General features: G+C 39.7%; 1 protein-coding gene across 1 annotated transcript; it reads left to right on the top strand.

The window, feature by feature from the left end:
* The first annotated feature begins 4,227 nt into the window (after positions 1 to 4,227).
* lrrc8e.2.L (volume-regulated anion channel subunit LRRC8E gene 2 L homeolog) lies at positions 4,228 to 11,776 on the top strand. The gene is made up of 2 exons (XM_018253624.2): positions 4,228 to 4,869; positions 7,445 to 11,776. The coding sequence occupies exon 2, from the start codon at positions 7,447 to 7,449 to the stop codon at positions 9,781 to 9,783; it is 2,337 nt and encodes a 778-aa protein (XP_018109113.1). The 5' UTR covers positions 4,228 to 4,869; positions 7,445 to 7,446; the 3' UTR covers positions 9,784 to 11,776.
* The last annotated feature ends 6,076 nt before the right edge of the window (positions 11,777 to 17,852 follow it).

Genomic DNA, 17,852 nt, shown 5'->3' with positions numbered 1-17,852 from the left:
GTGAATGCAGCAGCAGAGGGGCACAGATATTTGTTCTATAGAAGACAAGAGAGTTGCATCTATGGCTGTTGTTGGGGGGCTTGTTGCCCTATTGTGTTTGTAAAGAAACGGGCATCAGGTTCTGTTTGGATTTCCTTCAGCTCACACACCTCTAAAGGAACAGTAACCCCAAAAAATAAGTGTTTTAAAGTAATGAAAATATCATGTACTGTTGCCCTGCACTGGTAAAACTGTTTGCTTCAGAAACACTAATATAGTTCATATAAACAAGCTGCTGTGTAGCAATGGCAGAAATTGAAAAAAGTCTATATGTCACAGGTTAAATAGTGGATAACCGATAACACCATTATGTTCTACAGAGCTTATCTGCTGTGTAACCTGAGCCTTTTCTCCTTTGAATGGCTGCCCCCATGGCTACACAGCAGCTTATTTATATAAACTATAGTAGTGTTTCTGAAGCAAAATGAGTAGTTTTACCAGTTTATTGTTATTATTATTATTATATATATTTGTTTCATTTAGGAGTGTTGATAAAGGGGGCAAAGACTACGACAATGAAAAAACCTGCACCGGCCTGTGATACTATATAAGGAAGATCCACACATCTCCTGGCATCAGTAATGATGATGTGGGTCTAATTCTAGAAATTGCATAAAATATATGTTCATGGGATCTGCATCATGAATAGACATTCTGACACATCCTGGAAGACCCCCAGTGAACAAGGGACAGAAAGGATGGGCAGAGAGTTTGTGTATAAATTGGGTAAAAGTGGCAGGGAATGCAACGAATGGGCAGTGAGCGAGTTAGTGGTATATACAGCGTAAGTGCACTAGAATGGCAGGGAACATAATTGGGCTGTGAGGGGAATACATAGGGGCAGATTTATCAAAGGTCGAGGTGAATTTTAAAATAAAAATAAATTCGAATTTCAAGCTATTTTTTTGTGTACTTCGACTAGGGAATAATCCAAATTCGATTCGAATTTGAAAAAAAAAATATTTTGTAAATGTATCATGTACTGTCTCTGTAAAAATTTTACTCCGACCATTCGCCATCCTAAACCTGCCGAATTGCTGTTTTAGCCTATGGGGGACCTCCTACAACCCATTTGGAGTCAATTGGTGGACTTTAAAAATCAAAGGTTTTTTTTGGGAAAAACTTCAAATCGAATTAGATCGAATGCGCTATTCCTTCGATATTCGATCGAAAACTGACCTATTAGACTAAAATGGGTGTTTTTCAATTCGAAAATCGACCCTTGATAAATATGGCCTATAGAATGCTCGAGAGACAGGGAATACAGAATGAATGGGTTCATACCGGGTAAATGCATTAGACTAAATGGACACACACACATAAATATATATATATATATATATATATATATATATATATATACACATATACAAACAGGTATGTGACCTGTTCTTCAGAATGCTAGGGACCTGAGGCTTTCCAGATAATGGATCTTTCTGTAATTTGGATCTTCAAACTGAGAAAATCATATAAACATTAAATAAACCCAATAGGCTGGTTTTGCTTCCAATAAGGGTCAGTTATATGTTAGTTGGGATCAAGTACAAGCTACTGTTTTATTATTACACAGAAAAAAGGAAATCATTTTAAAAATGTTTTAATTATTTGGATAAAGAGACTGCCTTTCCGTAATTCAGAGCTTTCTGGATAACGGGTTTGTGTGTGTGTATGTATGTATGTGTGTATATATATATGTATGTGTGTGTGTGTATGTATGTATATATATATATATATATATATATATATATATATATATATATATATATATATATATATATATATATATATATAATTGTTCACAAATGATGCACACTCCAATCCTTCATGTTCTTTTATTCCATAGTATATGTTACATTAACGTTTCGGTTGTGGTCTACAACCTTTGTCAAAATGTTCCCTTTAAAAACATATGTATCAAAAAACTGCATTTAAATAGATTAAACCCATCCCACTTCACATCAAAGACTGATGTCACTTCCCCCCATGACCCAAGCCAGGGAAAGCCTACAAAGCAACCCATAAACTCCCCCCATGTTCCCGAGTTTATGGGTTGCTTTGTAGGCTTTCCCTATATATGTATACATACATACATATATACATACATATATACATATATACATACATACATATATACACATATACACATATATATATATACACATACAGTGCTACGCAATATGTTGGCGCTATATAAATACATGTTAATAATAATACACATACACACACATATATATATATATATACACATACACACATATATATATATATACACATACACACACATATATATATATATACACATACACACATATATATATATATACACATACACATATATATATATATATATGTATGTACAAACAAGGGAAAGTTGTGCTCACCACTAATTTTTAAAACCATTAGGCGGGGGTGCAATGAGACTGACCACAAAATACATATAGACAATTACAAGAGTCCTCAGCACTCAACCCATTATCAATATATTTAAGACAGCGACATTTTGTGCATACTGCTACTGAAAAATGCCTTACCCTTTAAACAACACAGGGATTGTTTGTCCATATATTGCAATATATTTAAGCTGGCCAACTACGTCAAAGTCATCCCATATCTGGCCAGTCCTACGCTCAATTTTATCTGATTCATTAAGAATTCTATTGCTTCATTATACATTTTATAAAGGGACTAAGTTTTACCTGGGTTGAGTGCAGAGGACTCCTGTATTTGTCTATATATATATATATATCTATATATGTATATGTACAGGATACAATATAGACAATGAATACACACAAGCATTATGCATATACAGGTATAGGATCTATTATCTGGAAACCTGTTGTCCAGAAAGCCCTGAATTATGCAAAGGCCGTCTCTCCATTGTATCCAGATAATCCACATTTTTAGAAATGATTTCCTTTTTCTCTGTATTAATAAAACAGCACCTTGTGCTTGATCCCAACTAAGATATAATTAATCCTTATTTAATGTTTACGTGAATTTCTAGTAGACTTAAGGTATGAAGATACAAGTTATTGAGAGAGCTGTTATCCAGAAAACCTCAGGTCCCACACGTACAGCATTCCTGTACCTGTACTAAGGACACGAATCAGAATGCAGTTGCAGATGGAGTGGTGACAAAGCTGAGTATACAGGAGGCTGAACTCTCGGCTACGCCTTTGTAATTGAGGAAAGGCAGCTTCAGTAATTATGTGCCCTGAATTACATGAGTCAGAAGTGCGTCACTCAGGCAAAACAGGGTGAGGCCTTCTGGACTAATGGGCATCTTCCTTGCATGCCGATACCTTTGCCACTGGCACTATCAGCGTGTTGGGATACAGTGACACCAAGTGGCCATCATGTGAAGAGCACACTAAGAACCTTCAGGCACCCCCAATATCTTCTAATAAGAGAAGCACCAAGATGACACTTGAATAAAAATATACAGTCGGGGCACACATAAGCAATTACACAAATGCCCAACCTGAAATCTACTCAACTTGATGGTCTCATTCTCTATTTAGCATGTACACAAACACGTCCTTCCCAGTCTCTCTTTATAACAGACATTCTTCATTCCTCATATTATTTGTTTCCTTCCCTGGTCTTTGAAATAATGTCCTTGCCTCCTGACTGCCATGGACTGGGAACTTTGTGGAGCCCCATCAGAGACCTGACAGCTGGTGGAGTATGGGTAATGCCACACAAGGAGATATCGAAGAGAGATAAAGAAATTTACACCACTTCTGGGGATGACAAATGTCCTGAAAATACCTTAGCATTGGCATCTGGTTCTTCTCTGATCTATGCTGTGCTATGGCAACATACTGCTTGTTGAGATAAAAGAAGGTACTCTCCTCCCTGCCCTCCCTTTACTTATCTGGGTAGGACAGTGAAGCCCCTCCATGGCTGCTGTACCATTGATGCTGGGCAGGGCGAAGACCCAACAGGCTGAAGGACTAATGTAATGAAAGTCTCTAGCCCAGGGGTCCACAACCTTTTTTTACCCCTGAGCCACATTCAACAATAAAAAGAGACAAAAGAGTCAAAGAGCAACACAGGCATGCAAAAAGTTCCTGGGGTGCCAAATAAGGGCTGTGATTGGCTGTTTGGTAGCCACTATGTGGACTGGCAGCCTACCTGAGGTTCTGTTTGGCAGTGCTCCTGGTTTTTATGCAACCAAAACTTGTCCACAAGCCTGGAATTTAAAAACAAGCTCCTGCTTTGAGTCCACTGAAAGCAAGATTCAAGGTGTTGGTGAGCTTGCAAGCTACTGGTTGGGGATCACTGCTCTAGCCTATTGTGTATTTTCCCCAGCTTTAAAGGTAAAATGCTCCATGGATAGGCCTAAAGGGGCACAGTTTTAATTTTGGCATTTGCCCCTGTGACTCTGGTAAATGAGTCCCCCAGGTGTATAGTTGGGTTGGGGTGACAGATCAGTCAAGTTCCTCCAACCCATCTCCATAAACCTATTCTACATGAACCTTCCTTTTTGCACAGGGGCATCCACAAGTTTTCTAAGCAGTGAACAGCAGGGCTAACATCTCAAAGTAGAACATGAGCGTTTTCTGATGTATTGCAAGTAATTGTCTCAAAGCCACACTGATCCAGCCATACCTTAGGCTTTACAGATCTGATAGATAGGGTTGGAGGAGTAGAGAGGGATAGCTATAGAGGAATGTGGAAGGCGTGTAAAGGGGATATTCCATGAGGCACACGTTGGAACTTGCGTAAAGCAATGAGTGACAGGGCTGAGCTGCTTCCTTGTTTCCTAATACAGGTACTCGCCCAGATACGAGACCGAGAGGAGCTCTGCACATCTTGGGAAAGGTAAGACGGCAACTGAAAGATGCAAATGTTTGAACAACCACCCGTGTGCTAGTTAAACATTAGGAGTGTGACTTGCACTGCCTGACAGTGGAATTTAAAAAATCAAAAATGGAATTATAGGATTAGTTGAATGATTCGACGTACAGCGTCTTTAAGACATGTGAAAGCCCGAGTGACTATAACCAGTGGCTCCACAACACACCACAACTTATCATTTCACGATACAGATGACTCTATGGCTAGAGCAATGCACAGAGGACTGCAATCTCTTGGGTCGGAGAGGTGGTAGAGAGGTGCTACAGGTACAACAGCAGCTGCAACACTGGGGGTGGGACAGGAGATCAGTGCAACTTCTAGTGAAGATTTAGCAAAGATAAAAATGACCAGTGTCTCCAGGGATAAAACAGTTCACCTTAAAATGAACTGTTAATATGATGTAGGCAGCAGTTTGCCATCACTCGCTTCACTTCCTTTTTTTTTTGTTCTGCAACTCAGGGTTGGAATATCAGCTGTGATGTTGCTGCTATGGTTTATATGCCCTAGCAACCAGACAGCGCTTGAGAAGTGAGAAGGGAAGACAGAAAGAAAGAGAAGCAATACAACTACGAATAATAATAAAATGTAAGCCAACTTGTTGTTTTGGTTGCCAGTCTCGGGACACTCATTAATGAACATTGGGCAGTAACCTATGGAAACCAATCAAATACCTACAACAAATTCCTACAAAAAAACACCTACAGCTGACTGCAAGACTCTAGTCGCTGATTGGTTGCTATGGATTACTGCATTTGCCCAGCTGAAAAGTTGCTTAGAATAGGTCCAACTCCAACACACTAAAATATAATGTAAAGGTAAAGGTCCCTTAAATGCATTGTGTCATGGTTTTTATAGTATAGTTTTTATTACTAAATTACAATATGTACATTGCCAGTAATCCATTCTACCATTTAAAAGTTTAATATTGGTTTGTAGGTGCCATCTCAGGTCATTTAGACTGGTCATGTGCTTTCAGGAAAAGCCAGTGCTGCACTATGGAACTGCTTTCAGATAAGCTATTGTTTCTCCTACTTAAATGGCATGTAAAGGCAAAAAAATAAAATCACATTTTTACTTTCTTTAATGAGAAAGAAACATATCTCCAATATACTTTAATTAAAATGTCTACTGTTTTTATAAGAAACCTGACTATATGCAGTGAAATTTTCCCTTCATTTACAGCTGTGGATAGGAATTGTGAGATGGTCCCTAACTGCTGAGCAGGGAAACAATCATACTTATGAACAGCAGGGGGAGCCCCCGCCTTACTTCCCAGCCATGCAGAACTCAAGCAGCTTTGTTTATGACGATCCCTAAGCAGCCCAGACCACACTGAGCATGTGCACAGTCTTAGTCTTGCAAAGATGTTTAACAAAGTAACAAGATGGTGACCCCCTGTAGCAAACTTTGAAAGCATAAATTATTTGTTTGATTAGGCTTGTGGTGCAGTAAGTTCATGTTTATATTTAGTATACAAAATACAGCATTTCTAGCCTTATTCTATTTTAGACTTTACATGCTCTTGTAATGTAATGTAATGTAACCGAAGGAGTCACAGTGGGACTTGGATTTTTTACTATTGAGTGCTCTTCTTATATCTACCACTAGGTGGGGCATGAAAGCATTTTAGCAATGCAGGTCTTAGGGAGCTGTTATCTGGTTACCTTTCCATTGTTCTGCTGATAGGCTGCTGGGTGGATGGGAGGAGGGTGATATCACTCCAACTTGCAGTGCAGAAGTAAGGGCAGAGACACACGCTTAGATTCGGGAGATTAAGTTGCCCTGTGATAAATCGCCTCTTCTTCAGGCGACTAATCTCCCCGAATTGCCTCCCACCAGGATGGCACTTGGAGCGCTTCATTTTCTGAAGACGCCCGAAGTTTCCTCATGAGGCAACTTCGGGAGACTTCGGAAAACGAATCGCACCGATTGCCATCCCGCCGGCGATTTACACTCTAGCCGTCGGGAGGCAGTTCTGCGCGACTAATCTCCCCGAATCTGAGCATGTGTTTCTGCCCTAAAGAGTGGCTGAAGTTTATCAGAGCACAAGTTACATGACTGAGGGCACTTGGAAAACTGACAACATATCTTGCCCCATGTCAGATTTGAAAAGTGAACATAAAAAAACATGCTCTTCAAAAAACAGATTTCAATGCAGGATTCTGCTGGAGGAGCACTATTAACTGATGCATTTTGTAAAATACATTACCCATAACAGAATTCCTTTAAAGGACCAAAGAGGCAATTACAAACTGTACAAATAGTGTAGTACAGGTAAGTTTGAGAAAGGCAAAGTGAGAACACTAGAGGTTGTTTACATGGCAGTTGTATTTTTAGTGGACTTTTCCAGTACCGGTAGTTTTTTCCACATTATTTACACTTTGTCATGCAAACATAGGGAGAGAACTAGTAGTGTTAATATTAGTATTATGCTTTAAAAATTGTTTCTTATGGTTCCATTCCTTGATCACATGGTCATCTTGCATTAAGATACAGCTTAATTTCCTTCCAGTTATTTCTCTCTCCTATACATTTTCAGGGATGATCTCAGTAAGTGAAGTTGTCTCCTTGGCTGAACACCAAGCACACTTCAAGGCACTAAAGCCATGGTGGGATGTTCTCATGGACTATCTTGTTGTTATAATGGTCATGGTCTCCTTCTTTTCTGCAACGCTGCTCATCATAACAGACAAAGTGGTCTGCATGCCAATAAGCTCCATGCCACACAAGAGTCCATCCACAGGTTTACATGGGGTTCCGATGCCCTCTCAATCTAACAGCGGGCACTCTGGTTACCTGACCCACCTGGATTATCAGCAATACTTGTACGTCAGTGCTGTCTGCTACCATAATGTAGTGCCTTGGCAATCAAAATATTTTCCTTATCTGGCTCTTGTAACTACATTGTCTCTCCTTTTCAGCAGCCACTTCTGGTTTAAGTACCCAAAGACATCCTCCAAAATTGACCATTTCCTTTCAATATTGGCCAAGTGCTTTGAATCACCTTGGACCACTAGAACCCTTGAGGAGACCACCGACCAGCAACCCAACCTTGTCCGGCAAAAGTCTAGCTGTTCCCGTTCAATGCCATACTCCCCTAGAACACCACTTTTAGGCAAATCTCCATTTTCACCGATACACTCCCTAATGCCCACCATTATGAATAAAAAGGAAGAAGAAGAAGCCAAGGCGTTGTTCGAAAAAATACGCCATTTCCGCTCCTATATTGAGGATTCTGATATAGTGTACAGGGTTTATACCGGCCAAACTGTCATTAAAATGTTAAAGATTCTTGTGGTGCTTGGCTACACATTTAGCCTCATAGGAACATTCAGCTTCCACCATATTTGCAAGCCTGGGATACAACCCTTAATGGGTTATACCATGTTTAACTGCACCCACAACTTGGCATTTATCTTGGAGAAATTGTTGCTGACTTATATTCTCCTTGTTTCTCTATATGCTTGCCTGTTGGCCTACGCCTTGTTTTGGCTGTGCAGCCATTCCCTGAAGGTGTACTCCTTCGAAAAGGTACCTGATGGTGCTGAATTAGGAGACATTCCGGATGTCAAAAAGGATTTTGCCTTTCTGCTGCACATGGTGGACCACTACGATTCCTTGTATTCGAAAAGATTCTCGGTATTCCTTTCAGCCATCAGTGAAGGGAGACTGAGAGAGATGGAATTAAATTCAGAGTGGACAATGGAAAAGCTCAGTGAGTTTTTGAACAAAGACTCTCGTGGTAGGTGGGAATTGCAGCTCGCCATGCTTCCTGCCATACCAAAAGCTGTTTATGGTTTGACTGAGATTGAAGTCCTCAAGCTGGAGCTGATTGCCTCAGCAAGGATTTTAGGAGCAGTGTCGAGGCTGAATACACTTACTGAGCTCCACCTTATTCACTGCTCAACTAAAATGGATACAGAAGCATACTGTTACCTACAGAAGAAGCTGAAGGTGCTCCACATCAGGTTCACCGACTTGGAGGAGATTCCTCCATGGATTTACAACTTGAAGTCTCTTCAAGAGCTGCATCTCTCCGGGAACCTCAACTCGTCAAATAACAAATCGATCCATTTACATTCCTTGAAAGGCCTAACTCACCTAAGATCCCTTTCACTCAACAGCAATGTGCAACACCTACCCTCTGCTATCTTAGATGCGGCTGGACAGCTGTCTAAGCTGAGCATACAAAATGGAGGAACTGCACTAGAAGGCCAGGGCCAGTTAAAAAGAATGAGGCAACTTCTGGAAGTAGAATTGCAGGACTGCCAGATATCAAAAATCCCAGAGGTACTGTCCAGTTTATTAGGCCTCCGATGTATAGATTTATCTTCCAACTTATTGAATATAGTGAATGAAATAGGAGCCTTTCAGCGTCTTCGAGATCTGACTATTTTAAGGCTGAACAATAATGCTATCACTTGCCTCCCTCCATCTATTCAACACCTGCATAATCTGGAGGAACTCTCCATTTCCCACAACAGGTTAGAATCCGTACCCATATCTCTCTTTTCTCTGGTAAAACTTAGAAATGTTGACATCAGCCACAACAATATTAAAGTCATTCCTCTAGAAGTAGGGCAGCTGTCCCGCCTAGAATGTCTGGCAGTCACTGGCAATCAGATTTCGTCACTGCCCCATGAACTTTGCCGCTGCACTAGACTCAAGTCTCTTAAGGCTGGCTCTAACAATCTTTCAAGTATTCCCGCGATATTTCAAAAGCTCACTCTCCTTTCCAACCTGGAGCTTGCAGGTAACAACCTCACCTCCTTGCCTGTGGATATTGTTTCTTGCTCCTTGCTGCGGAAGGGGGGTCTGGATGTAGAAGAACATTTGCTGAAAGCTTCACCCTTGGAGATCAAAAGAAAATTCTTGTAATGAGTGAGGTGTGACTACCCTTTTAGACTGTCTAACATGGTCGGACACCTATAGCCTTAATTATAACTACACAGATATGCATTCACAGCTCAGAAAGGGGGGATGGAATCCTGTTTGTGATCTGAAGTCCTAATTGGGTTACTCCACTAAAAAAACTGTCCTTTTGATTTTGGTAAATTGCCATTGCCTATTTTTTGCCACAGTTCTTTTCCTCTCCACTGATCCCTCACACACCAAGGAGAGATATATAGACAATTTCCAAAATCTTTATGGAAGAAGAAAGTGTTCCTGCTCAAGCAACAGAAATAATCTTCATACATAGACCAAGACAGCAGCTAATTTGATAAATCAAACCCTTCCTTAAAATAAATGAGGACGGAGTAATCAAGCATATGGGGTTGGGTTATACTGTACATGCTTTTTCTGGAATTCCTAAAACTTTTGTACCTCCAAATATGTCATCTCAAGAACACACAGTTTGGTGGGATCGACGTCCTTGTGTAATGAGCTCCTACCACAGGAGCGTAACTACATGGGAAGCAGACCCTGCAGCTGCAGGGGGCTCAGGAGGTATAGGGGCCCCGTGAGGCCCTAATTACAATACCATTTCTATAAATATTGCTAAAACAGGTCAATCTCTAGACATTTTGGGGGACTGAAAAATAATTTTCTGTGGGGTCCAGCAACATGTAGTTACACCACTGGCTCCTACTGGTGTCAGATATTGACAGCAATGAGAAGTCATGGGCTTGTTTTACAAAGCTCATTAAAGATAGAAAGGACAGGTAAAATAACAAAAACAGCCATGGTTTGCTGCTGAAATTCTGTAATGAACAGATTCCTATTTATTCAATAGCGTAGCAAGTTACCCAACACACCATTTAGGGGTTATTAAAATCTTGAAAAGTACAAGTTTTTCACACTAGAAAGCTCGAATTTGTAGAGGAAAAAAAACTTGAATGTGAGATTTATTATAGCCCGATGCTGCAAAAAGCCCAAATCTGAAAATCTGCCATCTTAGACCTGTCAATGTCCAGTATAAGTCAATGGGAGAGGCACATATCTCAATTTTACAGCCTGTACTGGGTTAAGACAGAAAATCCGACCTTTTCTGGGTTTTCGGACAAAAAAAGCCTGAGTGATTCGGGTTTTCTCTTGATATTATCGAGTTTTTCCACGACCAAATTAAATTTAGGTTTTTTTATTAATAAATAAGCTAAAATTGGTTGTGTTTTTTTTTTAAAATAAAATATGAAATAAATAAAAAGATTTTAGTGAATAACCCCCTTAGTCTTATTTGTGGATTGAATGCTTAGAATCTTCCAAACCCACCGTTTCCACTTGAAGTTATCTTTATGTACAGGACCGGGCCACCTATAGTTTCGGCACCTTTAACCCCCTGATGGCGTCCCTGTACCATCCATATAGACCTGTGTTATGAAGGGATCTTTAAATGGCTGGCCATTTACTGCAAAATATGGATTTGGGATCCAGGGTCGGACTGGTCTGCCGGTGCCCGGGAAGAAACTTGGTGGGCCCCTTGCCGCTTGCTTTATTTTTCTATTTGCATAATAAAATAATTCAATGTACCGAGCGATTCGACCAGGTGATACGATCGCATTTGTATTGGAATGTGATTGGCAGCAGTGGGCCCACCGTTTCACACATCCATCACTCTGCTTCCGCCCATAGTTGCCTGCCAGTACTGCTCTGGCTGGAGCTCAGCTGCCGAGGAAAGGACCCTATTTGTCACATGATCGACAAAGAACCCTGCTATGCTGCTAAGTGATTGGCTGCAGTGTACCTGCACATAAATTCCACGTTTGAGGCAGGAGGCAGCCAAGTTACATGGGCGGATTTTAATAAGGCTAAGCCTCCCCAAACCTCAACTGTCCTGTCTCTTGATGCCCATATTTCCAAGCTAACCAGGCAAACCAAGTCGACATGTTAAAAGATTTAAAAAATGTACAATAAACTTAATGAACAAAAGACATCCCCATTTGTAAATGGGTTCATTTAAAGGCTCAGTGCAAATTAATTAAGGGTTTTTATGCAATGAACCAAAAATATAGCACTATTTACTGTAGTTTTATTAGGTAAACCACTGCAAAAGCACACCTTAATAAACACACAGCTACTTTTGTAAATTTGCTAACTTCACCTGATCTTATTGGCTTCTCTGAGCTTAAGAAAGTGCTCACAATACCTTTTCTGCAAAGATCGGTATACAATGGCAATTATAATCTTACTAAGATACATCTGTGATATTAGGGTCTCTTGACAGTATAATGGTTACTCATCACACTAAGGAAGGGGGGCGGACAAACCGATGAACCAATATGGAGCAGGCACTCAAAGAAGGCAGACTTCCACCAGGCAAATGTTCAGAAGTGAAAAGAATTTATTGTGTCCACGGCCTGACGCGTTTCGTGTCCCAAACACTATGGTGAATGCAGTGTTCATTATCCAACTGGAGACTTGTACAATGTGCATAGTGACAGGTGAATTACACTTTTTGTCAATGCCAAAATGCCAAACAGGATGGTAGGGGGAAAATCAGCTCTATAAAGCACTGTGAAAAATGCCATTAGTCTTAGCCTCCCCAAACCAAAAAAAATCACTCTCCACGGCCTCCGCCTATGTGTGGCTGTGCGATTTTCACATCAGTTCAGCAGCACATCAGAACAGTTGAGCTCTCCAGTCTCCCAGGTGGCACATCATTCTTAAGGATTTTCATAAGTTGGCACAGGTACTGACTTTGGTCTTACTAAACATATATAGAAAACGTTTTTTACTTTATGTCACTGACTGTTACTAGCATGGGGATGAGCAAATAAAAGTTGCAAAGTTTTTTTAGCCTCTTAGGGGGTAGTATACCTTTAAGTTAACTTTTATTATGTGAAAGAATGGACAATTCTTAGCAACTTTTCAATTTTGTCTTCGTTTTATATTTTTATAGTCAAATTACCAATGCCTGGCGGCTAGGGTAAATTTATACCACAGCAACCAGATCAGTGCTGAAAAGTTGAACAAAATGCTAATAAATTAAAAAAAAACAAAAAATTATAAAACAATGAAGACCAATTGCTAATTGTCTTAGAATATTACTGTCTGTATCATACTAAAAGATAATTCTGGTGTAGTTTTATATCTAAATTACATTATTTACACTGCAAATAATATACTCTACCATGTAAAATTCAATTCCTGAACCAGCAAGTGTATTTTTTAGTTGTAATATTGGTGTGTAGGTGCATCTCAGGTCATTTTGCCTGGTCATGTGCTTTCAGAAAGAGCCAGCACTTTAGGATGGAACTGCTTTCTGACAGGCTGTTGTTTCTCCTACTCAATGTAACTGAATGTGTCTCAGTCGGATTTTACTATTGAGTGTTGTTCTTACATCTACCAGGCAGCTGTTACCTTGTGTTAGGGAGCTACTATCTGGTTACCTTCCCATTGTTCTGTTGTTAGGCTGCTGGGGGGAAAGGGAGGGGTGATATCACTCCAACTTGCAGTACAACAGTAAAGAGTGACTGAAGTTTATCAGAGCACAAGTCACATGACTGGGGGCAGCTGGGAAACTGACAATATGCCAACCCGATGTCAGATTTCAAAATTAAATATAAAAAAAATCTGTTCCCTCTTTGAAAAAAACAAATTGCAGTGCTGGAGCAGCACTATTAACTGATGTGTTTTGGGGGAAAAAACACGCTTTCCAGCAACAGAATCCCTTTAAGTTGAACAACCCCTTTAAAATAAAGTATCACTGGTAAACTAATATAGTAAAAGAACAGTTAAACTATAGTGAGATGATTGGGCATGTTTACCCTAGAGAAGTGGTGCTTGCATGGGGATTATTATTTGCAAATAAATCAGAGCATATTATAGATTAATAGCAGGGGATCTTTTTTTACATAAGAGAACAAAGGAAAAGTGAAGTGAATCATTGTGTCATTTTTGTAGGCGCTATTTTGTACCGGGGGGATGTGGGCCCTTGAGATGAGGTTTCCTGGTGGGCCCCAAGCACCCCAGTCCGACACTTATAGGATCTGTGATCCAGAATGCTCAGGACCAGGGGATTTCTGGATAACGGTTCTTTCTGTAATTTAGAGCTTCATACCTTAAGCCTACTAGAAAATCATGTATCCAATTGGCTGGTTTTGCTTCCAATAAGGATTAATTATATCTTCGTTTGGATCAAGTACAAGCTACTGTTTTATTTTTACACAGAAAAAGGAAATCATTTTTTTAATCTGGATTATTTGAGTCTATGGGAGACGGCCTTTCCATAATTTGGAGCTTTCTGGATAACGGATTTCCGGATAACATATCCCATACCTGCACAATATAATTTTTCCTAGGGAAAAACAGCAATTTATTTCACTGGCGGTGGGGCTAACATTTTGACACCCTCTAGAAAATGAGGCTTTGTTTGGGTATGAATAATTTTACACGGCACAATACTGTTTTAATGTAAAAAATGTTGTTTTCAAACATGTTGCAGCCACCACACAAAGATAACCTTCTACCAAAGTTTTTGTCAGTATTGGTGGTGAAGACAGAAAAGTGTCAACTGTGACTGCCAGCTTTGCTTGTACTTTTTATTACCAACACTTTTGAATTCCCCACTAAGAGATGGATTTCACAAACCATTAGGAGCACAAAGGAGTAATTTGTGTGTCTCTGCCCGTAATTCCTTAAGTGAGGGTTAAAAGCTCTAATTTTGGTATCATACGCAATGCTAGGGAGCACCGTGAGACAGGTGGATATCTTCTCTTTCAACGGGATCCCTACCGAGATTATAATAAAATTGTACTTTACTTCATGAAAGGAAATTCGATTCTAAGCAGCTCTTCAATGTTCATTGACGGGATTGTACACCTTTACGTCTAATGTATGTCTATATCTAGTATGTTTCAATTGGTCATTATTTTATTTTTATTTTAATAATCTGCCCTTTTCTTCTCTTTTCAGCTGTTAAATGGGGGTCACCGACCCCATCTAAAAAAAAACCAAATACTCTGTAAGGCTACAAATGTATTGTTGTTGCTACTTTTTATTAAACTCACCTTTCTACTCAGGCCTCTCCTATTCATATTCCAGTCTCTTATTCAAATCAATGCATGGTTGCTAGAGTAAAAGCTAAATAACTCAAAAACCACAAATAATAAAAAATGAAAACTAATTGCAAATTGTCCCAGAATATCACTCTCTACATCAAACTAAAAGTTAACTCTAAGGTGAACAACCTGTTTAATATAAATGGGAACTATCGCAAAAATGAAAATTTAATATAAGCTTCATCATACTGAAATAAGAAACTTTCTAAATACAATTGTTTCTAAAATAATGAAGTTTATCTTCACTATCCCTCTCTCAGTATCTGTTTCTCTTCATTCTGTCTTTGTGTAGAAGTTGGGTGTCAGATGAATGATCCAATATATCTTTTAGGGAAGCTTCCTTTCCTAGCAGATGAATTAGAGCTCATGCAAATAACTGATTCCAGTACAAACAAAATCTAACAAAATAATTGCCTTTTGCACAAATCCTGCATGTAGAGAGACATGATGTCTGGTGATTTTAATGCAGTGAGCTCTAATACATCTGCTAGGAAAGGAGCCCCCTATAAGATATATTGAATCTAACTGTCAATGAATATCTGACACTCAAATACTGCATGAAGAGAGAATGAAGAGAAACAGATGCTGAGAGAGGGATAGTGAATATAAACTTATTTCAGAAATGATGCAGATTTTTTAATTGATTGTATTTAGAAATAATGCTTTAGCTTTTAAAATGTTTGAAAGTTGCATAGTTAGACTCCATCAACTATCTGATGCAGTCCTCAACTACCAAACCTGCCTGATGAACATCTGGGCAATTTTTGGCCGGATATCGATCAGGGATACCCTTGTATGACCACCCTAACTGGCCGTTACTACTTTGAGCTCCCCAAGGAGAAGCTTCCCCACATTTGGAAGCCATGGCCCAAGCCTTACAGATTTCTTGCAAAACTGCACAATAATGCAGTGGCCCAAGTGAGCCCTGTGACTCTATGTAACTGTAACAGGAGGAAGAGTGGAAGCAAAAGACAGAACTTTCGGGGGAATGTAATAAAATTCGGTAATGGAAAAACTATTCGCAATGCGAAAAGTTATGCCTTTGCGAGAACAAATTTTGCTTTGCGCAAATTTAATATAGCTTTTGCGAGCCCGGAAACTGTTTAGCAACCACTTCCGACAGTGGAAGACCGTTTGCGAATTTTATAGTTTGCGCCAATGCGCAGTTAATGTAATGAAACTTCTTACTGAAAAAGTCGTTATGTTTGCGCCAAAAGATTACGACACCTTCAAGCACTTCTTAAGAGTGCGCAATTAAAATTCACAATGCAATAACAGTTTAAGGAACAATATTCCATTGCGAGATTTTTATTCTTATTGGTGCGAATTGTTTCGCTCTTTTCGACTTTAATCACATTCCCCTATTAGTCCGTTAATTGGCTCATGTGACCTAACATGTATGGTTTGTTTAGTTCTTAAAATATAATTTTTTGTATGGAGGTCTTTATTATAAATGTCGGTGCAAATGCTTGAAGTTACCACTTTTTATTACAAATGTCCAGGGAACCTTAATAAAGACAAGAGAATTAATATAATGCCCTACACATGAGCCCACTGTAAAAGGAATGTTCCCTATGTTATGAAATGTCTGGAGAAAACCGGTTACCCAAAAAAAAAGTTTAAGTTAGGACTTTTGCAGGCAATCCCGCTTAAACAAGGAAAAGTCACCAGCGTTTTTTGAACTTGAATGCATTTTCGGCACACAGTATATGATGTAAGTGACAGAAGATTGAGGAAGATCTCGCTGCTTTTTAGCACTTCGCCTGGTCAGAGGTGGTGAAGTCAAATCTGGCGAAAGAGGTAACGTTCAGTAAAATCCGCACTTTACTAAATTTGCAGCGCAACGACCTTCCGCCAGAGTGAAAAGTCGCCTGGCGATAGAGTGCGAACGAACGGTAGCGACGGTCTCTTTCGCTATCGAATTGACGCCTGCGCCTGTTAGTGAATGGGCGATGTCCCTGTGGATGGTAACGATGGCGAATTGTTGCTAGCGTTAGCCACTTCATCCTTTAGTGAATCTGCCCCTTGTATTGCAGGGTTCATGAAATGCAGGTTTACACAGAACTTACTTTGATGAACAGGAATGAGCCCTGTTATGGTTGAGCTGAGCTCAGGAGAGGAGGTTAAGAGAAATAATAGGAGCAGACAGCTAGAGTTTATATGAGAACCAGCAATGCCAACTCTTCATTGGCTGTTAGAGGGTGTGTTTAATGATATGAGCTGAGAAGAACTGAGCATGCTCAGTAGCCAACAGCCAAAATAAATTCCTGAGCGAGGGGCAGAGTTGGTTAGAGGAGGAGAAGGAATTATAAGTGATTCAGGGGATGCTGCAGCCTTACTAATAACCTTTTAACAACCAGAATGGCAGGTATTTAAATAATTCAAAAAAGCTGTTCACTGATAAAATCGTTGTGTGTGTGTGTGTGGGGGGGGGGGTTACGTCCTTTAATAAAAATGATTTCCTGTATGGCTAGCTTTATACAAAAGCGACTTATTTTATGCAACCAGCATTCGTGCCAGCATGGGAACAGAGAAATTGGGAGAACATCACACGGTATAAACTATCGATGCTGTAACGTCACTGTTAGCTTAAAGCAGGTCTGGACTGAGAATTAAAATAGACCCTGGCATTTCAGGTACACGGAGGCCCAATCAGCCCATAGTGACTTTCTATGGGACCTTATAGCAGCCTCTCTGGCATTTGCCAGAACCCACAAATTGCCAGTCTGGGCCTGGCTTAAAGGGGTGGTTTGCCTTTAAGGTAACTTTTAGTATGTTATAGAATGGCCAACTCTAAGCAACTTTTCAATTGGTTTTCATTATTTATTTGTTATAGTTTTATCGTTATGTGCCTATTTTCTTCTGAATGTCTGCAGCTTTCAAATAGGTGTCTCTGACTCCCTTCCAAAAAAAACAAATGCTCTATAAGAGTACAAATGTAGTGTTATT

Source organism: Xenopus laevis, chromosome 3L (assembly GCF_017654675.1).
Source record: "Xenopus laevis strain J_2021 chromosome 3L, Xenopus_laevis_v10.1, whole genome shotgun sequence".
Taxonomy (NCBI): domain Eukaryota; kingdom Metazoa; phylum Chordata; class Amphibia; order Anura; family Pipidae; genus Xenopus; species Xenopus laevis.
The sequence above is the reverse complement of the archived record's forward strand: the minus strand, read 5'-3'. Positions and strand labels throughout refer to the sequence as shown.